At 35.0% G+C, this 22,554-nt stretch overlaps 2 protein-coding genes across 2 annotated transcripts in view; one reads left to right on the top strand and one right to left on the bottom strand.

Annotated features, from left to right (window-relative positions):
* LOC140832273 (nuclear pore complex protein NUP205) overlaps positions 1–18,675 on the bottom strand; it is a 34,333-nt gene extending 15,658 nt beyond the window's left edge. Inside the window, 27 exon segments of the mRNA XM_073196183.1 lie at positions 132–332; positions 771–848; positions 942–983; positions 985–1,029; positions 1,124–1,205; positions 1,342–1,454; positions 2,382–2,532; positions 2,618–2,736; positions 4,729–4,926; positions 6,622–6,745; positions 7,134–7,253; positions 7,347–7,477; positions 8,308–8,451; positions 8,565–8,666; positions 9,278–9,484; positions 9,593–9,709; positions 10,519–10,680; positions 12,550–12,639; positions 12,827–13,045; positions 13,129–13,251; positions 14,287–14,372; positions 14,826–14,985; positions 15,951–16,061; positions 16,150–16,254; positions 16,462–16,536; positions 17,715–17,810; positions 18,391–18,675. Coding sequence (XP_073052284.1) covers positions 132–332; positions 771–848; positions 942–983; positions 985–1,029; positions 1,124–1,205; positions 1,342–1,454; positions 2,382–2,532; positions 2,618–2,736; positions 4,729–4,926; positions 6,622–6,745; positions 7,134–7,253; positions 7,347–7,477; positions 8,308–8,451; positions 8,565–8,666; positions 9,278–9,484; positions 9,593–9,709; positions 10,519–10,680; positions 12,550–12,639; positions 12,827–13,045; positions 13,129–13,251; positions 14,287–14,372; positions 14,826–14,985; positions 15,951–16,061; positions 16,150–16,254; positions 16,462–16,536; positions 17,715–17,810; positions 18,391–18,531 — 3,342 coding nt within the window. The 5' untranslated portion in view covers positions 18,532–18,675.
* A 539-nt stretch (positions 18,676–19,214) lies between these two features.
* LOC140832272 (pentatricopeptide repeat-containing protein At5g66520-like) lies at positions 19,215–21,686 on the top strand. The gene is made up of 2 exons (XM_073196182.1): positions 19,215–20,806; positions 21,098–21,686. The coding sequence occupies exons 1-2, from the start codon at positions 19,276–19,278 to the stop codon at positions 21,232–21,234; spliced, it is 1,668 nt and encodes a 555-aa protein (XP_073052283.1). The 5' UTR covers positions 19,215–19,275; the 3' UTR covers positions 21,235–21,686.
* The last annotated feature ends 868 nt before the right edge of the window (positions 21,687–22,554 follow it).

Below are 22,554 nucleotides of genomic sequence, written 5' to 3'. Positions count from 1 at the left end.
TTATACTGCTAGAGAAGAGATTTTAATGTGTAAATAAAGAACAAAGATGTGTTTTCAGCCCATAAGAGCATTTCAGTTCTCTGTCTTTGAAAATGCTTAAAACAAACACAAATACCGGTAACCAACGATACCTTGCTTCTGTTGGTTGAACTGCTTGTGGCAATATCAGTGACTTTTTTGTCGTAGGTCGAAATATCATAATTAATCCCGCTTTCAACAAGTTTTTGCCCAAACAATTCAGCAAGAATACTTTGGCATGTTTCTCGATGGACTGAATTCGTTGTGTCAGCTGTATGTAATTCTACAGCCAAAAGCTTTAACAACCACGATCTCTACAAAAGACGAGAAGATATTTAGGAAATAATAAATCCATCTTTGCAGTAAAATGAGTAGTTGTTCATAAATTTTTACAAAAAAAAAAAAAAAACAGTGTTGAACAAAATAGGTTAGGGTAAGGTTATGGAATTCACATCAAGTCTGAAGGAACCATCATAGTTATTAAGGGCGCAAAGCAAACCAATAAAATTTAAACATAAGGCGTCCATCAGAATCACAGTGGATGGTGATATCTTTGTGCCATTAGATTTTATTATACCTTATGCATATTAAAATAAAATATAGTAGAGATCACCCAATCATACTGAAATGGGTTGTTACAAATCAAAAATGACATTAATATCGCAATACAAATAAGTAACCCAAAACAAAACTTTAGTTAACATATGGCATATTAGAGAGGGCAATAAACATAGATGTATCAACAAGAAAACCTGATGAAGTGAGCTGATACGCAGCGCCTGCCCGCAATTTCTTTCAGGAAGAGGGGCAACACCAATTGAGTTCAGGTGCTGAGAGGGAGAACATTGGCAGGCACAATAAATATGAAACATTTTCATTGAGGAAAACAAACAATCTAAAATCTTAGGGTAGAGAAACTAAACCTTTACAAAGAACTTGTACTTTTTGGAGCACAACAAGTCCACTGGTAGGCACCGAAGTTAGTGGATCTGTGCATAATTCATAGAGGAGCTGCCAATTACAAGTATTATATTCTGCAAATTGACAAGGAAACAATGTTTGCCATAGTAAAGGGTAAAAAGAAAGTTGAAGCATTATGTCGAACCTGAAAACTAAATTCGTGAAGCAAAGAATTGACATCAGGCCTTGATAGCTTGTCTAAAACATCGAGAATAACCTTCAAGCAACTACAATTGAAATCAAAAATGCGTTATGTGTTAGAATTTTTTTAACAAACAAGAAAATCTTTTTTTTATAAGAAACTAGATATTATCTACAATTGTAACTGAACGCATAAGCAAATATACAAAATGATAATAATACCTGTAATGAAATTTTGGCTGAAGCAATGTCCTTTCAATTGGGATATCAACATCAAATTTAAGCAATAAATGGGTCATATTAGGGGCTGGTCTACTGATATTGTCAATAAGAAGCTGCATTTGGGAAAATACACTTTAATGAAATTTGTGAAATTATATTATTTTTTTTTTGATAAGAAACATAATTATATTAATTAGAAATTTATCATTTACAATTAGTGGACTAGTGGTCCACCGAAGAAAATATGAAAATACACTTTAGCAATAAACATAAGTCAAATCCCTAAGGAGATCTAATATTGATAAGCTGTGGAAATCTTTATGCATCCCAATCCAGCTCACTATGTTGAACTTAATTTTCTCCCAACACTCATCCGCACTGTATTCCACTTCTTCAAATATTCTTCGATTTCTCTCTAGCCAGATACCCCAGCACATACCAGTGGGCAATGGCATACAAGGTTTTTGCTCTTATCGGAACATCAATTTTGCAAAAACAAAATGGCAGACATTTAATTCTAGCATGATCCAAGACAGAAAAAAGAAAAAATGAATATCATGTCACACGACAGATAAGGTACAAAACTAATAGCATCACAGACATTAACCATAAATCATGACTTAATTTATTTGGAAAATGCATAAAACCATAAAACCTACAAAAAGTATCAGGATCATCTGCCCTTTTCTTAACTGAGAGATCCCCTTAAGAAAAACAATACTTCAGGTAGCTACACAGTAATGCAAAAAACTACAAAAGCTGTTAAAGCAAAGCAAGTAAGCAACTATATTGACAAATGATGAGATATTCTGAATTTCAGATAAAAAGAACTTTGCAAGGTTCTTGAAAGGAATCACCGTACACTCCTCCGACCTAGATTTTAGCACTTGTCGTGTCAAATATGAATAAACATAAAACAATATCTGATATGCACCACAAATCATTTATCATTGCAAAAAATATACTTCTTGGAAACAAAGAATTTACTTGCCCAATAGTATAAAGGAAAAAAGAAAAGAAACAGCAGAATTCGAACTAACTTGCATTATTAGGACACCAGGATCTTCACTGCTATCCTCAATATTCTGACAGTCTTCAGACCGCAGCTCTAAGCAGGCAGCATAATCCTCAATCAGACCACTTGCAGCCTTGTTTTCTAACAGCAACTGTGAGAGCCCAACAATACGTGAACTGCAAGCAATTTGACAACTTAGTTGTTGTAGAACATTATCAATTAATATAATCAAGTAAAATGAGAGCAAAATGGAAAGATTGCCTCAGAATGCTCAAGATTTTGATGGAGCAAAGCTGAATCTGGGGCTGAAAATCATATCTGACAAGCTCCAATAAAGCTATAATTTGATTATGATCCTGAGAGAGTATGACATCCAAAGGCTGCATTAAGAAGAAAAGATCAGGGTACATTATCATTCAAGGTCCAAATGTTACATTGAGGAACTATAATAAAATCAGATACACGGTAGCAGTTACGATAGTATTAGTTAATGACTCACAGACACTCCAAGAACTTGAGAATGTTCAAGGGAAAAAAGTCAACAAAAACATTGATAATGAACTGATTGGCAAGTAAAGAGATCAGCTTTTCATGTTCTCAGTGCTAAGAAATGACAATAATAATCAATAAAACCCCAAGATAATGCTTCTGAGGACATTGACTGCCAAACTTCAAGGAGGAGCCAAATAGCCACAGCAATATTAAAAAGGAATACATAGCATAAAAAATTGATCCAGCCATTGTCTGGCAAATGATTTGATTTAATTTTGTTTCCCTTGAGACTAAAAATGATTGATTCAAATTGAACTATGTATAGTAGCTTAAAAATTAGCACACCATTTCCATGGATTCCATAAAAAAACAGGTATCATCTCATGAAATGAACTTCATACGACCACAAAAGATTCCCGTGATCCTAGGACAAGTTTAGCAGTCCTTCGTTAAAGGTTCTGCTTCAAACCACGTGTCATAAAAGAAACCTTCGATTGCAGGGATAACGGAGCCGGGCAAATTGGAAATGATGGAGAAAGATAAGAAAAACAAGGTTTCAGCCCCAGAAAAGAATAATCAAAACTTGGAGTTTGTAACTATAATGTAAATAACTCAGGTTGAAATACTACTAAGTGTAGCTTTTGGGACAAACAGTTTGAACAAGGTTCCACCCACTCTGCAACAATATTTCCCATTCCTTGATTGTACAATCTCCCACAGGTTCACAGCTTGAACAAGAACGATTAGAAAACTAATGGTACCAGAATTTGTTCGAGCTTACATCAAGTACACTGCTATTTATATTTCAGGCTTCTCAAACTTAGTGTTGCAATTGACACAAGATTAGCTTTAGTCTACCTCATGTTTTGTCATTTTATAGTTTAGCTTAATCGTGTAGCCCATGTATAGTCTAAATATTAGTGCAAGTTAACAAATTGGCGAGAGGCCAAAGTAGTTAGATGTAAGATAGTGTTGAAGATGAGAGGATAAGGTTGGCTCCGTCACATTTCACACGGTTCTAAAATTCGCTAGGCCTTAATCGGGCGCCACAACAGCGCCTAAGGCCCTAAAGCCTAGGTGGGGACTAGACACCGCTAGGCGGATTCCACATTATCAAAAGACTTATAATGGCTCTTAAAATAAATTTTTCAGTCCAAACTTCGTTAAAATCCAATTGACATCTGGTTCATTCCTCATGCTTCTTCTTCTTAAGGCGGGTCGGGGTTAGGGAATGCAAGAGAAATTAAAATAAAGAAAAAAAATTACATATAGGCTCTAGTTAAATTTTCTCATGTATATAGAAATAAGCATCGTGGTTTTAATTGGACTTTCGATCCCAAAAAAGTAAAAATAAAAACCTATAATTCTTTCTTATGTCGTGTTCTGGTTTAATTGGGCTCTCAAAAATTAGAAGCAGAAAAAAATTCCTAAAAAACTCTAAAGGCTTAGACCTGCCTAGGCTCCCTTGCCACCTAGGCTGGCCTCCTAGCACCTTTGAGAGGCGGTTGGGAGGCCGCCTAACCCGAGTTTTAGAACACTAGTATTTCAAATAAAGTGTGTTCTCTTTTGTATTAAAGAACCAAGGATATGAAATATATTCATTTTGGTCTATACTGCATCACATGAAGGCATATCACCACCATAAGATTTTAAGCGATTTATTCCTAGTAATCTTCTTACTAGCTTCTAATGCCTTGGACAATTTTTTACTCTAAGTAACCTCCCATAGAACACATCAAACATATCAGGCAATTAATCGAGCTAGATGTGAGATATTTCAAATTACATAGCAAAATTGGCAAATAAATGTTGTTTAAATTCTGGTATTAGGAATAAGCCATTATAGATAATTTTACTAAAGAGGGGCTCAAGATAAATACCTGGTAAAGTGGGCGCCAGAAATCAGAAACAACAATATCTCTCTCCATGACAAGAAGAATGATTTGTAAAGAAAGTAGTATGGCCTTTTCGAGTAGTTTCCCATAAATTTGATTTGTACGCTCAGTGATTAAAAAACTAACTCCTGGTAATATAATGCCCATCATGTTTCGAAACACAGTTTTCCCACTCATAAAATCCTGCGACAATCGACATGGCCCAATGTAAATTTGATGCATACGAAAATTTATGTACCACATCTTATTTGATTTGACAACAGAGAATACAGAAAATCAACTATTTACACAAAACAATGTGTCACATCATGTGATTTGACAACAGTGAATACTGAAAATCAATTATTTAAATAATTTGCATTATAGAAAAAGATTTTGCTCATCAAACCATTTAAAAAGTGTCTCTAATCTGACAATTGAAAATATCATTAAGGATTTGTGGGCTTCTCAATCACGGACAACATTATAAGCCCTTGAGTATGTGGAGATTTAAGAGTAACACAAAATTCTTGTAATTTGGTCAATCACAGGACAACATTATAAGCCCTTGAGTATGTAGAGATTTAAGAGTAACACAAAATTCTTGTAATTTGGTCAACTGAATCTTGAAAAATGTACTGTCTAGAAAGCTTGGCCATATACTGTTTTATCTCGACTTGTTGTATGACATTTTTCTACAGAAATTAAAGGCAAATATCAAGAGAGCCTACCGACCATTGCAGTGTGTAATGGATAGCATTCAACTAAAACGAAACCAATAAGCTCAAGGCATTGTTCGATGCACGCTTTCTTCCTTAGATCTTGAAATTATTTTAAAAATTACCACAAGCTTTGAACAAAACCCAAGCTGCCTCAAGCTCAAGCTCTCTGCCGCTTATGATGCACCAAAATAAATGTATTACATTTAAAGCTCAGCTCAACATGTGTGAGATAGTTTATCATCTTTTTTTTTTGAATAAATATCTTATCATCCTTGAGAGTTTATATTTGCTGAATTTGTAGACTGATAGGAATCTATTAAAGAGAGCACATAACACACCATAGTATTTTATAATTCAACCATAAAGACTCACATACACAACAAAAGACTCAGAGAGTTAGAAAACCATTATTCTCTCATTAGTTTAGAAAACAACAATCACACATTAACAAAAGCTCTTAATTTGGGGATAAATATGATAAGAAACCAATACCTAACTAACTAAAATCAAATGAAACATTTATCATGATCCCCAACAACAAATCTCATTATACAATATTTCCATTGATTTTCTAACAATATTATCTGGGGAATATAATTTGGATATGTCCTGTTTTTACAAATTTTACATTTCAAACATCTCAAAATTAGCTAAAGAAAATCCACTATACTTTCTCAAGATGACTCAATTTCAAATTCAGGGTTTGACCTTCACTAGCCCCGTTTGACTTGCTTTATATTTAGACATGAGAAGTATCAACTTGAGCATGCAAAGTAAAACCACGAGCATGCATAACTTTCAAGCTTAAATAATATCTAAAAAGAAAGCTTCGGAAAATTATGAGTTTAACACAGATTAAGATATACGGTCATGAATTAACAGAAAAGGTCTCACAGTCACATATTAGGGAACACAGCAGAAAATGTATGCCTCGTAAATATGCCATGTATCAAATGATTCGGTCACAAGTTTAGAAACAAAAGTATACAAATTGCTCTTCTCCTTCAAAAATATCATTGCCATGATGCAAGTCTTACTGGCAAACCTATTCACGAGCATCTACATAGATCTCTCATTTTATTAGTTCTATGTCTATAGACTTCTCAACCCAAACAAACAAGATCATGGCATAAATATTAAACCACCACATGAAAGGCCTAAAAATTGAGGTCAGTACCTTCATCAACTCTATGACTGGAAGCTGCATGTTAACCATAGAAGGTTTTGCAACCACTGAAAGTGTAGGCTGATCCGTAACAATTTCAATATCTTCTTCACCAATATCATACATGCTTAACATCCTATACATGAGAATGGTTGCACAATTATTTTCAATCTCCAAAGTTTATGTAGATTTCAGTACCAAAATTAAAAAAACAAAAAAAATTAGAAGAAAAATAAAGTGAAATCTCAATATTAATTAGGGGTAATTTGGATTTATATGAGCTGAAGTTTGGTCTGATTACACCAAACCCTCCAAGGTTGGAGTCTATTCCCATTACAACAAGGAGAAGCAGATGCAAGATTCATCAGACCTCAAAAGATGTCACCGGAGGATTGGTAAAAATTTCAAACACAAGGAGATAGTTCTGTAATTATATGAATCCACAGGGAGCATGAATGTAAATACTCCAAAATTTCGTAGAAGATTCTTGAAGCATTGAACCAGTAATCAGTAAGAGAACTCACATTTGGAAATGCTTGAGACAAGCGATAACTAATTGCCATTTCTCATAAACATCTGCATAGGCCCTCTGTGGGAATGGCCCAAATACATGGTCATAGATAAATCTGAATATGCAAATAAATCTGGAAAAGAATTTATGCCAGGTTACTAAAGGAAATATTTGACAATGAAACAAAAACAAGACAACAAACAACTATTTATGAGTGACCGAATACCTTCGTCCTCTGTCACTGACATCCCTTTCCTCAGCAATAAGAGTATTTAAGAGATTGAGGAATGATATAGTTGAAGGGTAATGCTCACTTCGTGCTTCAATTTCATTTAACTCAAATCTCATATCATAAACCTGCATATAACCATTAAATTCTGGGACATCAAAATCAACAAGTTGGAAACATAAATTAATATTAGACCAACTATCATGTAATACGTCATCCATAAACTAAACATTTATTCATGATGACCAGTCACATTGACTATGTTTTTAGTTCTGATAAACAATTTAGTTAATCCATTATATTGACATTAAAAAAACCTTTCTAGTATAAAACCATAAATAATTGGTCAGTTCGATTCTTTAGCATATCGAGATTCATTGTGGGGAGATGGAGTTACAACTTGTAACAGAAAATAGAAAAAGCGTGTACTCTCTCCAGTCCAAGTCCACCAGCTGAAAATGAAAAATCAATCCAGAGAAATCCCATAACAATTTAGGGGCATTGCATCAGTTTGTTTTGTATAAAGTGAGGTTACATTTTTCGGTAATTACCACTTCAACCAGCCAAAAGCTAAGTCAATGTTTCAAGAAGCAAGATCTATGCTGGGCTCCTACTAGGTCATTTCAAATACAATTCTCTCCATTCTCTACAACATGAATGAGCAACTACCTTCATTTTCTTTTCTTTTTTATTGATAGAAATAAATCCTTCTCTGCTTCATCTGAAGTTCACATAGCACTTAACCAATCCGCTTTTCCTCAATTCTTTGTATTTTCACATCCAAAAAATTCAACCACAAATGAATTTATCACTTATTACATCAATGAGATAAAAATTATTCGCTGGCTGTTTTGATAGATTCATGTTTTCGAATTCTCCAAACTCATTCATTTTCTAACTAAAAGTGCCATTATCAATTAACCATTAAAATACAACCAGCTATACCAAGACGATCAACCTGAGTGTCCACAGCATGTCCACCACTCCCAGCACTAGGCCCAACAACTACTGGTAGATCATACTGCTCCAAGTACCTCCAAATCGTATCTTTCATAACAGGGGATACATGCACAAAAACAGCAATGGCATTACGCAAAGCACCCTGGAAACACAAATGAAGAAGATTGTTGGAAGCAGAAACCAGCTGAACCAATTTGAGCAGCTTTAACAACAAGACATGGTCAAAACTGAGAAGCAAAAGACAGAATGGCGAACCTTGAGATAAGGAGGCACGTTCTCATAACTGAGGAGCTTAAACAATGGTTCAATATCCGGAAACCAGTTCTTCCTCTCAATAGGGTTCCCATTTTCCACAACCTTTATCAGGGAGAAAAATAGGAAGGAAAAAAAATCACATACTTTCTACATATAAAATGTATAGACCAAAAGGTAGATATGCTTTTCCATGACCATAAAAATATGAATAGGCACAAGACAATATAGGTGGAGTCTTGATAATTCGCAACCAAATGTCCAAATACTTGGACACACTAAAATCAGGCAAGAACTTCAATGACAAGGTGAGTGGCATGTTTCAGATTCTGAATCTGATAAACTTAGAGAAGATAGCATGAATGTACCCACAAATCAGTAAAAGGTACTAACTAGCCTGGTACCGCAGCATAATAGGTTCACCAGGTATTTTCAAGTAGAAAGCTGAATTGACAAAAAAGCTGCTAAAACCTTTCTGCACTGACAGCCAAAAGTGCACAATTGAAATAATATATCATTTCTAATAGAAAACACTCTGTGGCATTGTGAACTCAGAAGTCTAAATTTAATTAACAAAGAACCATCACTACTAAAACTGCAGGAATGATAGGACAATGGAGAGCATTATGTTAAATTTCCTGGTGAGATTCAAATCCGACGATTAGAACTCCTTGAGCATAGGGAGTATTATAAAATTTCAGAATAATTTTTTCCACCTTTTGTAGGACAGTCAAATATGCCACAAGAGCTCTTGCATCTCCTTCCTGAAACTCCGGCAGCACTGCTCCAGGACTCTGAAGAGCCATCTTGAACTTTTCATCATAAATGGATAAACAGTCAAACAAGGTACTCCACCCAATAGAACGGAATGATTTTCCCTGAAGCAGCTCAAAAACCTTTGAAGCACCCTCTGGTTTACAAGCCTAATAAAAATATAAAGCAGCTTCCAATAACTGAATGTACGACATTGCATAACAGATTTATATAGTATTTTGTCAGCAGCTGATAGGATGTTAGTTGATCATACATACCAATGTACTCAGCATTTTCAAGAATGCTACAAGTGTTTGAAAATTAGTGTGATCCTCACCAGAAAACTTCACAAATGTCCATATAACATCATTACCCAACAGTAGCTCAGGTTCCTTCTGAAGAAAGCAAATTTAGTCAAAATATATTCCTCTGACAGATAACTCAAAATAGCAACCACGCCAAACACTTGTTTGGAGAAAAATTATCTCAATGAAATTATGTAAACAAATTTATCTTTCAAAATAATTACACAAAAAATTGATTACGAAGCAGCAGTTTATTAGAACACAATTTTAAATAACATGTATACATACAGAAACAATAATAGGAATTCATAAGAACATCATCAACGTCTGTTCATCAGGTGCAAAGTACAGAAAATGGTCGTGATGGAAAACAATTCTAGACGTATTACAAAAGCCAACACAAACCAGCAACACCAGGGAAATACAATTGTCAACAGATCAGAATTTTGTCCTCAATTATTGATCCCAATTAAGTAGAAAGTATCAAACTAGAGCTGATGGTTTTCAGAACATAGATCCTGTTACTGATTTTTTTTTTACAGAAAATGCATATTAACTAATCAGATATCAAGTGAACTGTAAAAATAGATGGGAAGTTTCCATGCATGCCTTCACTTTTCCAAGTCCGAATGCAATATAAAGAAACATGGCCAACTGATTTACTTTGGTGGTATAAAAAGCAATACATCACATTTCTATATGTCCACAAAAAGTACATTGATAAAGTAATAGATCATTTTTAGATCTCATAAAGTTCTTACATTAAAAACGGCTATCCAACACAACAAATCATCACAGAATCACTTAGTAATTCATGTGTCATATTATTAGTTGTCAACACACAAAAAAAACACATATTTGACAATTAACAGTTGGGAAGAGGGAAAAATAGTGCAGACCTGATAGATTTCACTCACAAACTCCAAAAGGGAGACAAAAGGTGGTTGTGCCATAGCAGAAGTTTCTTGAGTTTGCCCACTGCCATCGTTCATCTCATTATGAGTAGCAATAATACGATATGGGCTAAGCATAGCCATAGCCTTCTCTTTAGCCTCTTTGACCTGCCAAATTGTGATTGAATTAACAGTTAACGCCAAGTATGATCATATGAAGAATGCAATACAAAATTGTACACATTTCACACTATTATAGAAGAGCATTAAATCTGATATAATGCAAAAGCTACAGGGAAATCATTTGGTGTCAAGAAAAACTTTTACATGAATCTCATCTCGACCTAACCAAATAAAAACTTGAAGTAAATGTAGTTCACTTTGCTACATGAATCCTCTTTTTTCACCCTGAAAACAAAGGACCATTTCTGAAGTTGAGCCACAAAGGTTCAAGATCTTCTAGATATCACCTCATTTTACATCTTACTCTAGGTTAAGCATCAATACCCCCACGCCGTTCATTTTTCACTAAATGTAGCTTGCACAATCATAGGAGATACCTAAACCATCTAAATCGGTTATAGTTGTTTTTAAATATCTACTGGTCTAACCGTATACCCATATAAATGTTCATATTTCAGCCAATTCACTTTGTGGATAACTAGTTCTTTTTTGGCCCATATCGGGACCCACATAACACATCAAGAAGTATGTTGTTCCTACTACAAAAGTAGGTAATTCTATGCATGTATACCACAGAATATTTGAAGTGATAAATAGACTACCATGGAAAGTTACAGATGCCTAACACAAAAACAAACAGAAGCTTCATTATGAGTTGCGGGGTCTGAATGACAAAATAAAAATAATATACCATGTGGCATCAATTTACCAAATGTAGCCATTCAAAAATGAATAAACAATATTCAGTTTTTACATTGTCAACAACTGAACACACAACTCCGATGTTTTGCTCTCTAAGAACTTATCATACAGAGGGTCGCTTGATGTTGACAGCATGCATCTTCTTTGTTCAAAAACTGCTAATTGGCCAGCTTAAAAAGAGTCAAAATTTATTTAATCGTGATAATCTTACATGTAAATTTGAGTGAAGCTCTTGCTCAAAACTTGAGGGGGAAGAAACCACACTTCGAAATTGGTGCAACTAACCACCATAAATGAATTTGCCAAAACAATGTCTCAACTGATTATAAAGCATTCTATCTAGGATGGGTAGTCATTTAGGTAAGTAACAAATCTGTTGCTTAACACTCTATCTCCTATTAGTAACCATCATCTACCTTAGCATGTTCACATGAGTAGTCATAGTCATGTTCATAACCAACTTGATTCCATTTGACATGCTATGTCTTACAGCATCCTACAGAATTTCAGTAAAAATTTAAGGAATGTGCGCATAGTGAGAAGCACCGATCAAAACACTAAAACAAACACATAAAACCACAGAAAAATATCATTAGCTATAGCTCTACCTCCATGACTAATTCATCACATGTGTCAATAACATCCATATGATGAACAAACAGATAAAATTGCAAAAAAAAAAATTAAGACCTTAGAAAAAACTATTCAGAGTGATGATATTTAGCTTCTTAGGGATTCAGAGGGATTCAAAGACTTCTGGTACATAATCGTTCACTGTGTTTTTTGGTCGATTTGGTTGGAGCGCAACAACAGATTATTCAGTGACAAAGAAGAATCAAGAGATGACGTTTGGGAGAAGATAAGATTCAGGGTGGCGACGTGGACGGTTTGCGTACCAAAGTTTCGGACATACCTATTATCTGATTTGATTAGGGATTGGTGTTATATTTTTTGTTGAACAAGTTACATTTATGGGTTGTTTTCGAATTCGTGGATGGCTCATCCACTCGTATTGTAATCTTTTAACATTATTAATCTAATATATATTAGTTTCTGATCAAAAAAAAAAAGATATTTAGCTTCTTAAGTCACTACTCAACAGCAGTATGATACTCATATGAAACAGAATAAAAACTTCGAAATTCAACCAACCTTGTCCCTGGCAAGCGGATGAGAAAGAAAGCATGTTATTTGCTTGTGAAGATAAGCATTGTACACGTAGACCATATCCTCGTCATCGTTCTGCACAACAGAATGAAATGTCAGAATATATTTTCAAACTATTTTCTTTCAAGGAATTAAAGAGGCACCTCCTCATATTTCATAAATACTTAATTTATTACGGCTTTCAAATTTGCAGTCAAAGAACAGAAAAAAGATAGGTAATTATTAGATATTTTTTCCTAAGTGATAATGATCAATCACCAACCTGATATGCAGCAGTTTGAAGAACCTTGTCCAGCCAAAACTTGAAGATATTATTGGTGAAAACGACCGTTAAACATGGGTAGATGTCATTGGAAATAGTACTATCTATGTCGTCCTGTGCATCATTTCCATCACAAAGCAACATCAAATGTACCGCCCATGCAAGCCTTACACAATCAACAAAGCCTTCAACAATAGGATCATTTCCAGAAACCATCACCTGAAAGAATAATTAATTACCTCCATCGAGGATCAACATGGCAAGAAACAGTTAAAAAATCAGACAAGTAAGCATCATCTTACAATGTCTTTAAATTCACGCCTAAACGATGCATCGTGAGACAAGACTGGCACTTTATCGGTTATTGTACTCAAAGCATCTGATAAGATAGCAATTACAAGAGAGAACAGAAGACTATATGTAATCTGCATGCAGAAAGGAGAGTCAATAAATAGCATAGGAAACAAAAATATCAAAATTAAAGAAAAGAGTGTTAATGAGAAACGGAAAACAGAATCGAGTGGTGTAAAAATTAATCCAATCTTTCTCCATTCATCTCCTATAATATTCTGATTTCACCGGACCCCGAGAAAGTTTAAAAGCAGGAAAGCATCAGGTAAATGTTCGATAACATTCTCAATCTTTCCCCACTCATCCCCAATCCTATTTACAGATATTAGTTTCCAATGCCAAAAGTATTCATACCAATCGAAGAATCATGATCCAAGTAAATATGAAAATTATACTGTTTTAGAAGGCATGAAAACAGTAGAATATCATGAAAACCATTTATGTTTGAAAGTTTTCTAGCCAGCACATAATACAAAGATAGAATGATGATAGATTTAGGGAACAAAAGAGCCTTCCTACATACATGTGCGCCTTCTGAAGAAATATCCCGGAGAATGCAAATAAATATAGTAGCAAAAATAAAATTAAGGCCATCATGGCATCAAAACCACACTTAAATTTGACATGTGTACCCTACAATGAGTCCATGCACGGGCCAAGCCTCCCCATCCACAAAACCAAATCATCTCCACGTGCATGACCTTATCCATTCCCCGCAAGTTCCATCATGTTTTACCCCCACATAGATACTTATATTCCTCTTGAGCTTGTATGACCTAGATTTTCCAAATCAATAATTTCTTCCTTTCTACTACTTCCATTATTCACATTAAAATCGTGATTTCTTGCTTTATACATTTACGGCGGAAAAAAGAAAGGGAAAAGAACCAAACCCTGGTTCTACAGAGTAAAGTTTTGAAGGTGAAATAGCAATTTCCTAGATAAATCCAGATTTCTTTTCATAATTTTCAAGTCTATTCTGAAAACTGATTCAGAGATGCATGGAATCATTGCTGTGGTTAAGGTAGCATGTAAACTCTCTGAGAAATAATGCACCAACAAACTATGTAATTAGAATTAAAGATTAGGATACAACAAGATGCCAAGACCTGATGCTGCAATGGATCGGTGCTCACACCAAACTCCTTGGCACAATCTTTTAAAACAGAGAACATATCTTTGACATCTTTTGGACCTGCAGCAAGTAAATGTCGTCGTTAATTTAGGAACTTCTGCTCTTTTAAAGAGAAGTCCTGCAGTGATGTTACAAACCCAAAACCAGGATCAGGCTTAAATAGTAGCTAGCACACGTCAGCAATGCATTTTTAAGGAGAAACTAAACATTCAAACAAGAGCAGATCGAAACACATTAAAAAGTCATAACAGAGCATACATCATTACAGTAGCCAATGATAAATAATTATCCGGTCATTTGAGTCTTGATATAGAATCATCATATAAGGGTAAGGTAAACTTTAGTGATACGTAGACTTCAAGATTCCAATATAAAACAGGTCATACATCACAGTCAGATACAGAAGTATTATTTATCTATAGCATTGAACTCGGTATCGTACTTTATTAATTAGATCTAAACATAATATCACTCCACATTTTAAGTTTGGTAGATTCCTTGTCTTAATCTTACTTGCACGCTCAACCAAAATGGAAAGGACAAGGCAATGGCCAAGGATGATCCTTTCCCTGGAAATCACAGCTTTCCTTTCAACTAAAGCACCCCTTGAGTCAAGAATGTAGCGTTCAGAACTAGGCCCGCCAAATCCTGTTGGTTCTTCTCTATGAAGTTCCTGTAGATGTAAGTACAGGAACATGACAACATAAAGAATACAAAATCACTGACAACATAAAGAATACAAAACTAATGACAACATAAGAATCCAAAATCGATAAAAAGTAAAATAATAGAACTACAAGAATGAAAAGGGAAAATACAGATCTTCCAAACACAGATGACTAGGGCTTTGAATCCCAATACATTGCCCACGTTGAGAGCAAACATGTCAGTAGCATAACCTTCTTCAAAAATGTCTAAACTCTAAAGGATAAAAAAACACAAAAGTTTGATGTCATCGGAAGGACTATCCCAGCAACTTTTAAAGGACTATTCAAACAGTTCCCCAGGAGTAAATTAGGGTAACAGCTGAACATATGTCATCTTCAACAAGGCAACTGTTTCTTTCAAAGTATCACATATAGCCCCTTATTTCCCAGAAACTGCCGAAATCCAAGGGTTAAACCATGAACGGACACATAAACATGTGAACACAAAGGCAAATATAAATTGAGCAGATGCTCAAATAACGAACTACTTCATTTGCTAAAACACCACCTCTTTCGGCTATCCTTACATTACAATTTCAGAGCACCAAGTATTCATAAGATGCTTACAGTAATGAATAGATTAGATGTCGTCTTAACTAAACAATGTTGACTTGTTTCGGCGAAACAATCTCCAGGAACTAGTAAGATGATTTACATTAGCTAAATGGGACATCATATTGTATTTACATTTACAAACTAAAGTAGTTTGACAACACATGAAAAAATAAATTGAGACTCCTAACTAAATCTAGAGAGCTTATATGATTTTCATTTTGACATCTTATTCTTTAGAGCTTCTAAGCTCTTATCCTAATATTTCACATCATATTAATGGCATCACTCGCATAAGCTCTCAAACGAAAAATAAATAAATACCAAAAGATCCGCTTAGCCAGACTTCTTCAAAATAAACCGAATATGATATGAAAACCTTAGTAAGATTAATCAATCGCTGTCTAAGTCCAGAATGTAAAAGATCTTCCAAATTTCTTTGAATATCCGCAATAAGATCAGCTTCAAGACCTTGGTCGAGCACAACAGCCTGAAAAAGATCCATCAATAATTAAGTTTATTGAGAATAAAAAATTAATTTTTTCCAACCATGCAACTAAGACACGAAAATAAAATACCCTCAGCATCATGTAAATTGATGTTAGTATGTCTCTTCTCTCTGTATACCAAAGTCCAGCAGCAAGGCGAAAAATTTCTACTGGCTCTCGACCAAGTAAACCCCACTGAAAGAAGAAATATATGTGATAGTTTTCACGCAACAGCAAGCAAATAAACATGCCACTTAAATATCAAATTAGTAAGTTAAAGAAAAGTACAATATGAAGGCCTTCATTGGCCTAAGTAGAAAAGACTTGTTCTATACTTCAGTCTTCATCAATAATGTTAGTATATACATGAAAAATACATCTACCCAGTACCACATGGATTACCTCTTGGTTGGCCGAAATGAGCAAACGCACGCAGTTGATTTCATTGAGATGGAGATCCTCGCTCAATTTCAAAGCCTGTGGCTCAAACATGTTAATATATTTAAATTAAAAAGCAAAGAAGTCATGAGAAGCCCACCATAATAATAGCAAGGAAGAACAATGCCCCAGCAATTTCTCTAGTTAAGCATTAATGAAAAAAATCAAAACTGACATAAAGATGCATATAACCTTCAAATTAGTGTAAAATGTCCAGCTAAGGATGGAAACAAAGTTTTAACACCTCAAAAGTATAAAGACAAGTAAGCATATAGCAAAATATAAGGTAATGCAGTAATTTAGACATGCGAGCATACTCGTCATATAATTGAAGAGGTTCAAGTGCCAGTGATTCGGGGCAGCACACCAATGTAAATGTTATTGTATTGGTCTCAAATTGGCAATATGTGCAAAAGCTTAGCTCCTGACTCACAGGGAAAACCAGAGGGGCTTACGAAGGAGAAGAATCATTGATACCCATTTTCTAATTAGGCAAAGATTATTGTGCTCAAAACAGGTATCATGAATTGCGCTAGAGTTTCCATGATTTCCACTATGTTTTCCCCGAGTCACAAGATTGGTATAAAGATAACTGAATATTATAACCAAAAAACTGGATTGTTATGGATCACGTTATGTGGTGATTTATGGGCTGATCATAATTCATTTCTTTTAAATTTGAGGCTCGTTAAAGTAAACCTCTTATTATTTTGGTTTTAAGGCTCCCTGAGAGAAAATCTTAGATCTCGTAACCCAAAATTGTGAATAATTTCCTGAAATTCTTTATTCAATCCCTCAATATATAAGAGAGTACAATGATTTAAAATAAGGATAATCATTTTCTAAACTAAAATAAAAGGATCACCGTATCCTAAAATGATACCATATACTAACTTACAATGCTTTGGGAATTATCTCATTTATTCAAACCAAACTAGGATAAGAGATCATTAAATTAAAGATTTCAATTAGCTTAAAATCCTACTTTATTTGAATTTCCTCAGGAAAAATGTTCTTGGTTTTGGCCGAGGAACCCGTAATATTGGCATACAGCAGGGGATGAGAAAAACAAACTTCCCAGAACACACTCCATTGATAAAAAAAAAATCCTAATAATATGCTATACCTGATACCAAACGGGTAATGTATGTCAGTGTAAGATTTTCAGTTCAACAAGCAGTGTCAATATGGAAAGTGCAATAGAGATGGAAACTTACTATCTGTACATCCTGATCGTCAAGTGGGATTGACCCAACATCTGGCAATCTCACTTCTTTCGACTGGACTTCAGCTCTGTCTGATGGTTTGGGAGGCTAAATATATTGAGGAAAAGAAAAATTAAAATTTACTGGAAAACATTAGGAAATGTGTAAACGTATAAACATCAATGTAAGATAAATTTATCAAGATTACTAGAAAAGAAAACATATTTTAAATTTTAAAAGAATAAAGAGACGTCTGAACAATTTTAATTCTGCATTAACAACATTATTTATGTGAAGGTACACAGTGATATATCGTGCATTTTACTTGATTACAAACATGTAAACGAAGAAGCCTACTATATTTGGTTTTAAATGTTAACGTCTTATATTGTCACCATTCACAACAAAATAACTCAGACCCCATTGAACCCCAAACAAAATCGAAAATTTAATTTCAGAACATGTAAGTCAGCGACCGACCATTCATCACACCCTAGCTCTCCCTACACACTCAAGCCTCATAAAGCACGGGATAACAGAAAAAGGTTGAAATTCTATCAAAAAATGTTTCTTTAACAATTCCCAACTCTCCCTGGGGTCTATTTTATTTTATTTAGAAAAAAAAAATGACGTTGTCGAAGTCGAAGATCAGCGCATAAACATAGAAAGCCAAACTTTGAAAAATTACCGGGTATGCAAGGAGAGATTTGAGGGAAGGAAGAGAGTGACGAATAGCGTGGAGGAGTTCGATTCGCTGCGCTGCAGTTCGTGGAGTCTGCCCCAGTAGTGAAGATTCGATTATCGATATAAGTTGTTTGGGTGAAACCATTCTTCTTTCTTGATAAACAAACTACAGAGATTGAATTGAGCAGACGAATGCCGCTGAAAATGGGAGAACCCTGCAAAGGCGAGGGCGGGAAAGCCCGAGGGTTTTAGAGGTGGGCGTTGATGGAGGACGCCACTCAAAATTTAATTTAACTAGTATTTCAGCCAGAAAGTATTTAAAATTATTAATATATTAATATAAAAATATATTTAAATATTATTAGAATAATAAACTTATGTCGTTAAATTGATTTTTTTTTTTAAGATGTGTAGAAGTGTTATTAACAAAAATAGTAGAAAAAATTATTTGAACATTATACTTTATTTTATTTATCAAAATTTTAAATAATAAATAAATATTTTAAAAAAAAATTGTAAGGATATTTAAAATATCAAATGTTTTTTTGTTTTTTAATGATGACAGGACTTGAAAATTTGGTAGTGGTTAACAGATTGATGAATATAGAAATGGATGTCATAATTTTTAGATTATAAATTATTGAGTTGGTCTAATGTGATACCGTCTCACGGATCTTAATCTGTCACAATAAAAAATAATATTTTTAAAATAAAAAATAATTAAAAGATGTATCTCAAAACACGAGTTTTTGCCTAAATTATTTAGGTTTTTATTTACATCTGAAGGAATGCTGATTTGATGTGGATAATGTGATTGTTGCAGATTATTCGGCAATCTTGAATATCAATCATCCTACAACCCTCTCATTCCCACTGATTACAAACTTAGATGATCGAAGCAAATTGGATTACATGCACATCACTACTCGTTGAGAAATGCAGAACGCTAAGCCAACTCAAACAAATTCATGCCAACCTCCTCAAGCTCAACGTCTCCCAAATCCCGGCTGCCATTGCACCGCTTGTCTCGTTCACTGTCGCCTCCTGCAACCCTGTTTTCTTTTCTCATGCACGTGCGGTTTTTCAAAATCTCCGCCACCGTTCCACTTTCTTGTACAACACGATGATTAGAGGATATGTTCAATCTAATTTGCCCATTTTCGCTATTTTATGTTATAAAGACATGCTAAGGGACGGGCTTATAAAAAACAACTACACTTTCACGCCTTTGATGAAGGCATGTTCTATGATTTTAGGTGACGTTAGATGCATGGGACTTTTGACGCATGCCCATGTCCTCAAGTTAGGATTTTGCTGTGACTTGTTTGTTGTTAGCGCATTGATCGAATTCTATGCGCTAAAACATGATATGGGAAGAGCACATATGTTGTTTGATGAAATGCCTGTAAAAGATGTGGTATTGTGGACTGCAATGATTGATGGATATGGGAAAATGGGGAACGTGGAAAAGGCAAGGGAGTATTTCGATGAAATGCCGGAAAGGAATGTGGTATCCTGGAGTGCGTTAATGGCAGCATATTCGAGGGTTAGTGATTTTAAGGAAGTGATTTCTTTGTATAGAAACATGGAAGACATGGGTTTGAAGCCCAATCAGTCGATTATTGTGAGTGCTCTCACTGCTTGTGCTCATCTTGGTGCACTGGCACAAGGCTTATGGATACACTCTTATGCTAAGCGCTGCAAATACTCTTTGAATCCAATCATAGCCACGGCGCTGGTTGACATGTACTCAAAATGTGGTGCTTTGGAGTTGGCTTTCACGGTTTTTAATGGTATTCGTAACAAGGATAGTGGAGTTTGGAATGCTATTATATCATGTGCGGCAATGAATGGAGTTGAAATGAAATCTCTAGAATTGCTTGATAGCATGATCACATATGGGGCTCAGCCAACTGAGGCTACTTTTGTTGTTGTTCTTACAGCTTGTAGTCATGCAAAATTGGTCGAAAAAGGCTTGTCTTTGTTCAAAAAGATGGATAGCGTCTATGAAATTAAGCCCAGAATCGAGCATTATGCTTGTATTGTCGATCTTTTGGCGAGGTCTGGTAAGTTAGAGGAAGCTGAGATATATGTTGATGAGATAATGTGTGATATCGGTGAAAGGGATGCTAATATATGGGGAGCTCTGCTAGGGGCGTGTAGGAATTATGGGAACATTGAAATTGGTGATAGAGTATGGAAAAAGATAGCTGATGGAGGAGAGATTGACTATGGGATTCGTGTTCTTGCCTATAATATGTACAAGGAAGCTGGTTGGGAGGCCGAAGCAAAGAGCATTAGGAAGTTAATCGATGAGAGACCAGCAAATAAAAAATCTGGCTGCAGTTTGATTGAAGTTCATGGAATGGTCGAAGAGTTCCATGCTGGTGATCTGTCACATCCACAGGCTGAAGAGATATGTAAGGTGCTTGATTCTTTTATGACATGATTTATCACGTTGGGAAATTGTATGTGTACATTTTTAAAATAGAGTGAATAATGATTGGAAAAAGTTTTAGATTTTTTAATTGAGAAAAATATTATATTGCGTAACTATCATATCTATTTTATCCCAATTTTGAGTTGTGAAGTGTATGTATAGAAACATCGTAGTAGAAAATAATCAAATATGACAAATTTGCAACCATGAATGCACTCAAAAACTGATTTCGTTACGTATAATTTCATACATTGATTAATACATTGATCAGTTGGATTAATTTCCTTGTTCAAAACCCAAAAAAACATCTCCTACGTACGGTCAACACTTGTCATCACCACTATGCGCTATCTCAATCTGCATAGCGGGTTTAGCTTTCTGTGGTTTATACCACGCAGCACATATTAGATATATCCCAAGATTTATAAACCCCAAGACAGCCAGAAGCCCATAGAAGCAATCGAGACGCCTCATTCATATCATCTGCAAGCAATCCTTGGCCACCATTGGCTCCTGTCACCAAGAAACTGGTTACAAGAAAACCAAGCGAAAGAGTTGCCAAGAAGAGACCAGTGCTCGTTGTTTTCATTCCTTTGGGAGATTGTGTGATGAAGAAATCCAGCTGCCCTGTATCTATGAACGCCTCCACAGATCCCACTAGAAAAAACTGTGGAATCAGAAGGAATACACTTATAGGAAGATCCGAGGAGGGTCGGTCCGAGACAGCCTTTACAACTGATAGCCTCTTCATCTCTGTAAGAGCTGCAGCCATCGTTCCTATTGTGGAGAGAACTAGTCCTATAGTGATTTTCTGTAGGCTGGAGAAACCTGCAACCGAGGTGAAAACTTGTATCATTGTGTGATTTACATTAACTTAACCCAACAATTTGGGCAGGATTATTTGGAACTGAAATATAAATGACTGGAGGCACCACTTTCAAATCATATTTTCAACAGACCTTGTAAACGCCAAGAAAAATACATACAACGTGGACAAAGTCAAGCCAGTGATCAAGAAAATAGTACCTTGTTTCCCTTTCCATTTCTTCCAAAGTGGCATGATTATTCTATCATAAACTGCCAATGTCATCAATATCAGCCACAAAGAAGACAGTGAGTGAGCCTGCTGGAATCTGAAAATGGCCAATTGATCGATTCATGGTGAATGCTTGTTGAACTGAGAAGGTGATCATCTGTGCGTAGATTGTCCAAAATATGATAGTTGTGGCCCATATTGGCAGCAATTTCCATTTTGTTTCAATGCTCTTCAGTATGAAAAAGAAGAGCAAGCAAAGGATAAAAATATAATATACACTGCAATACAATGTTGAGGCAGATATAATTTCTTGGTAGGGATCAGCTTTTGATCTACTGCAACTTTTCTTTCAAAATTTCATTTATCTCAAAACGTCTTTACTTAGTTTTGTTTAATAAAAATACTTTTTCAAACTCGTTTGTTTTTGTATTCAAGCTGGCTGGCCCCACCCCTAGTCGAGGATAACTTAATTAATGTGTATCATAAAGAACAAAAAAGGAACACATTCTTAGGAGATATAATTATGTAGCAAGATTTGTCCTGCTCATGAACGTGCAATCATTCACTAGAAAAACACCGACCAAACCTCAACCGAAATATTTCGATAGATTCAATTAATAATGTCGCTCATATTTCGATTCGTTTCTTTTTCTTCTTTTTTGTTTTTTCAATTTTTTGAAAAGTGAATACAA

Source organism: Primulina eburnea, chromosome 5 (genome assembly GCF_022965805.1).
Source record: "Primulina eburnea isolate SZY01 chromosome 5, ASM2296580v1, whole genome shotgun sequence".
Taxonomy (NCBI): domain Eukaryota; kingdom Viridiplantae; phylum Streptophyta; class Magnoliopsida; order Lamiales; family Gesneriaceae; genus Primulina; species Primulina eburnea.
The sequence above is the reverse complement of the archived record's forward strand: the minus strand, read 5'-3'. Positions and strand labels throughout refer to the sequence as shown.

Coding starts and splice junctions, on each gene's coding strand:
- LOC140832272 (XM_073196182.1), top strand. CDS start 19,276: ATGATCGAAGCAAATTGGATTACATGCACATCACTACTCGTTGAGAAA. Junction 20,807..21,097: donor TCCACAGGCTGAAGAGATAT/GTAAGGTGCTTG, acceptor TACATTGATCAG/TTGGATTAATTTCCTTGTTC.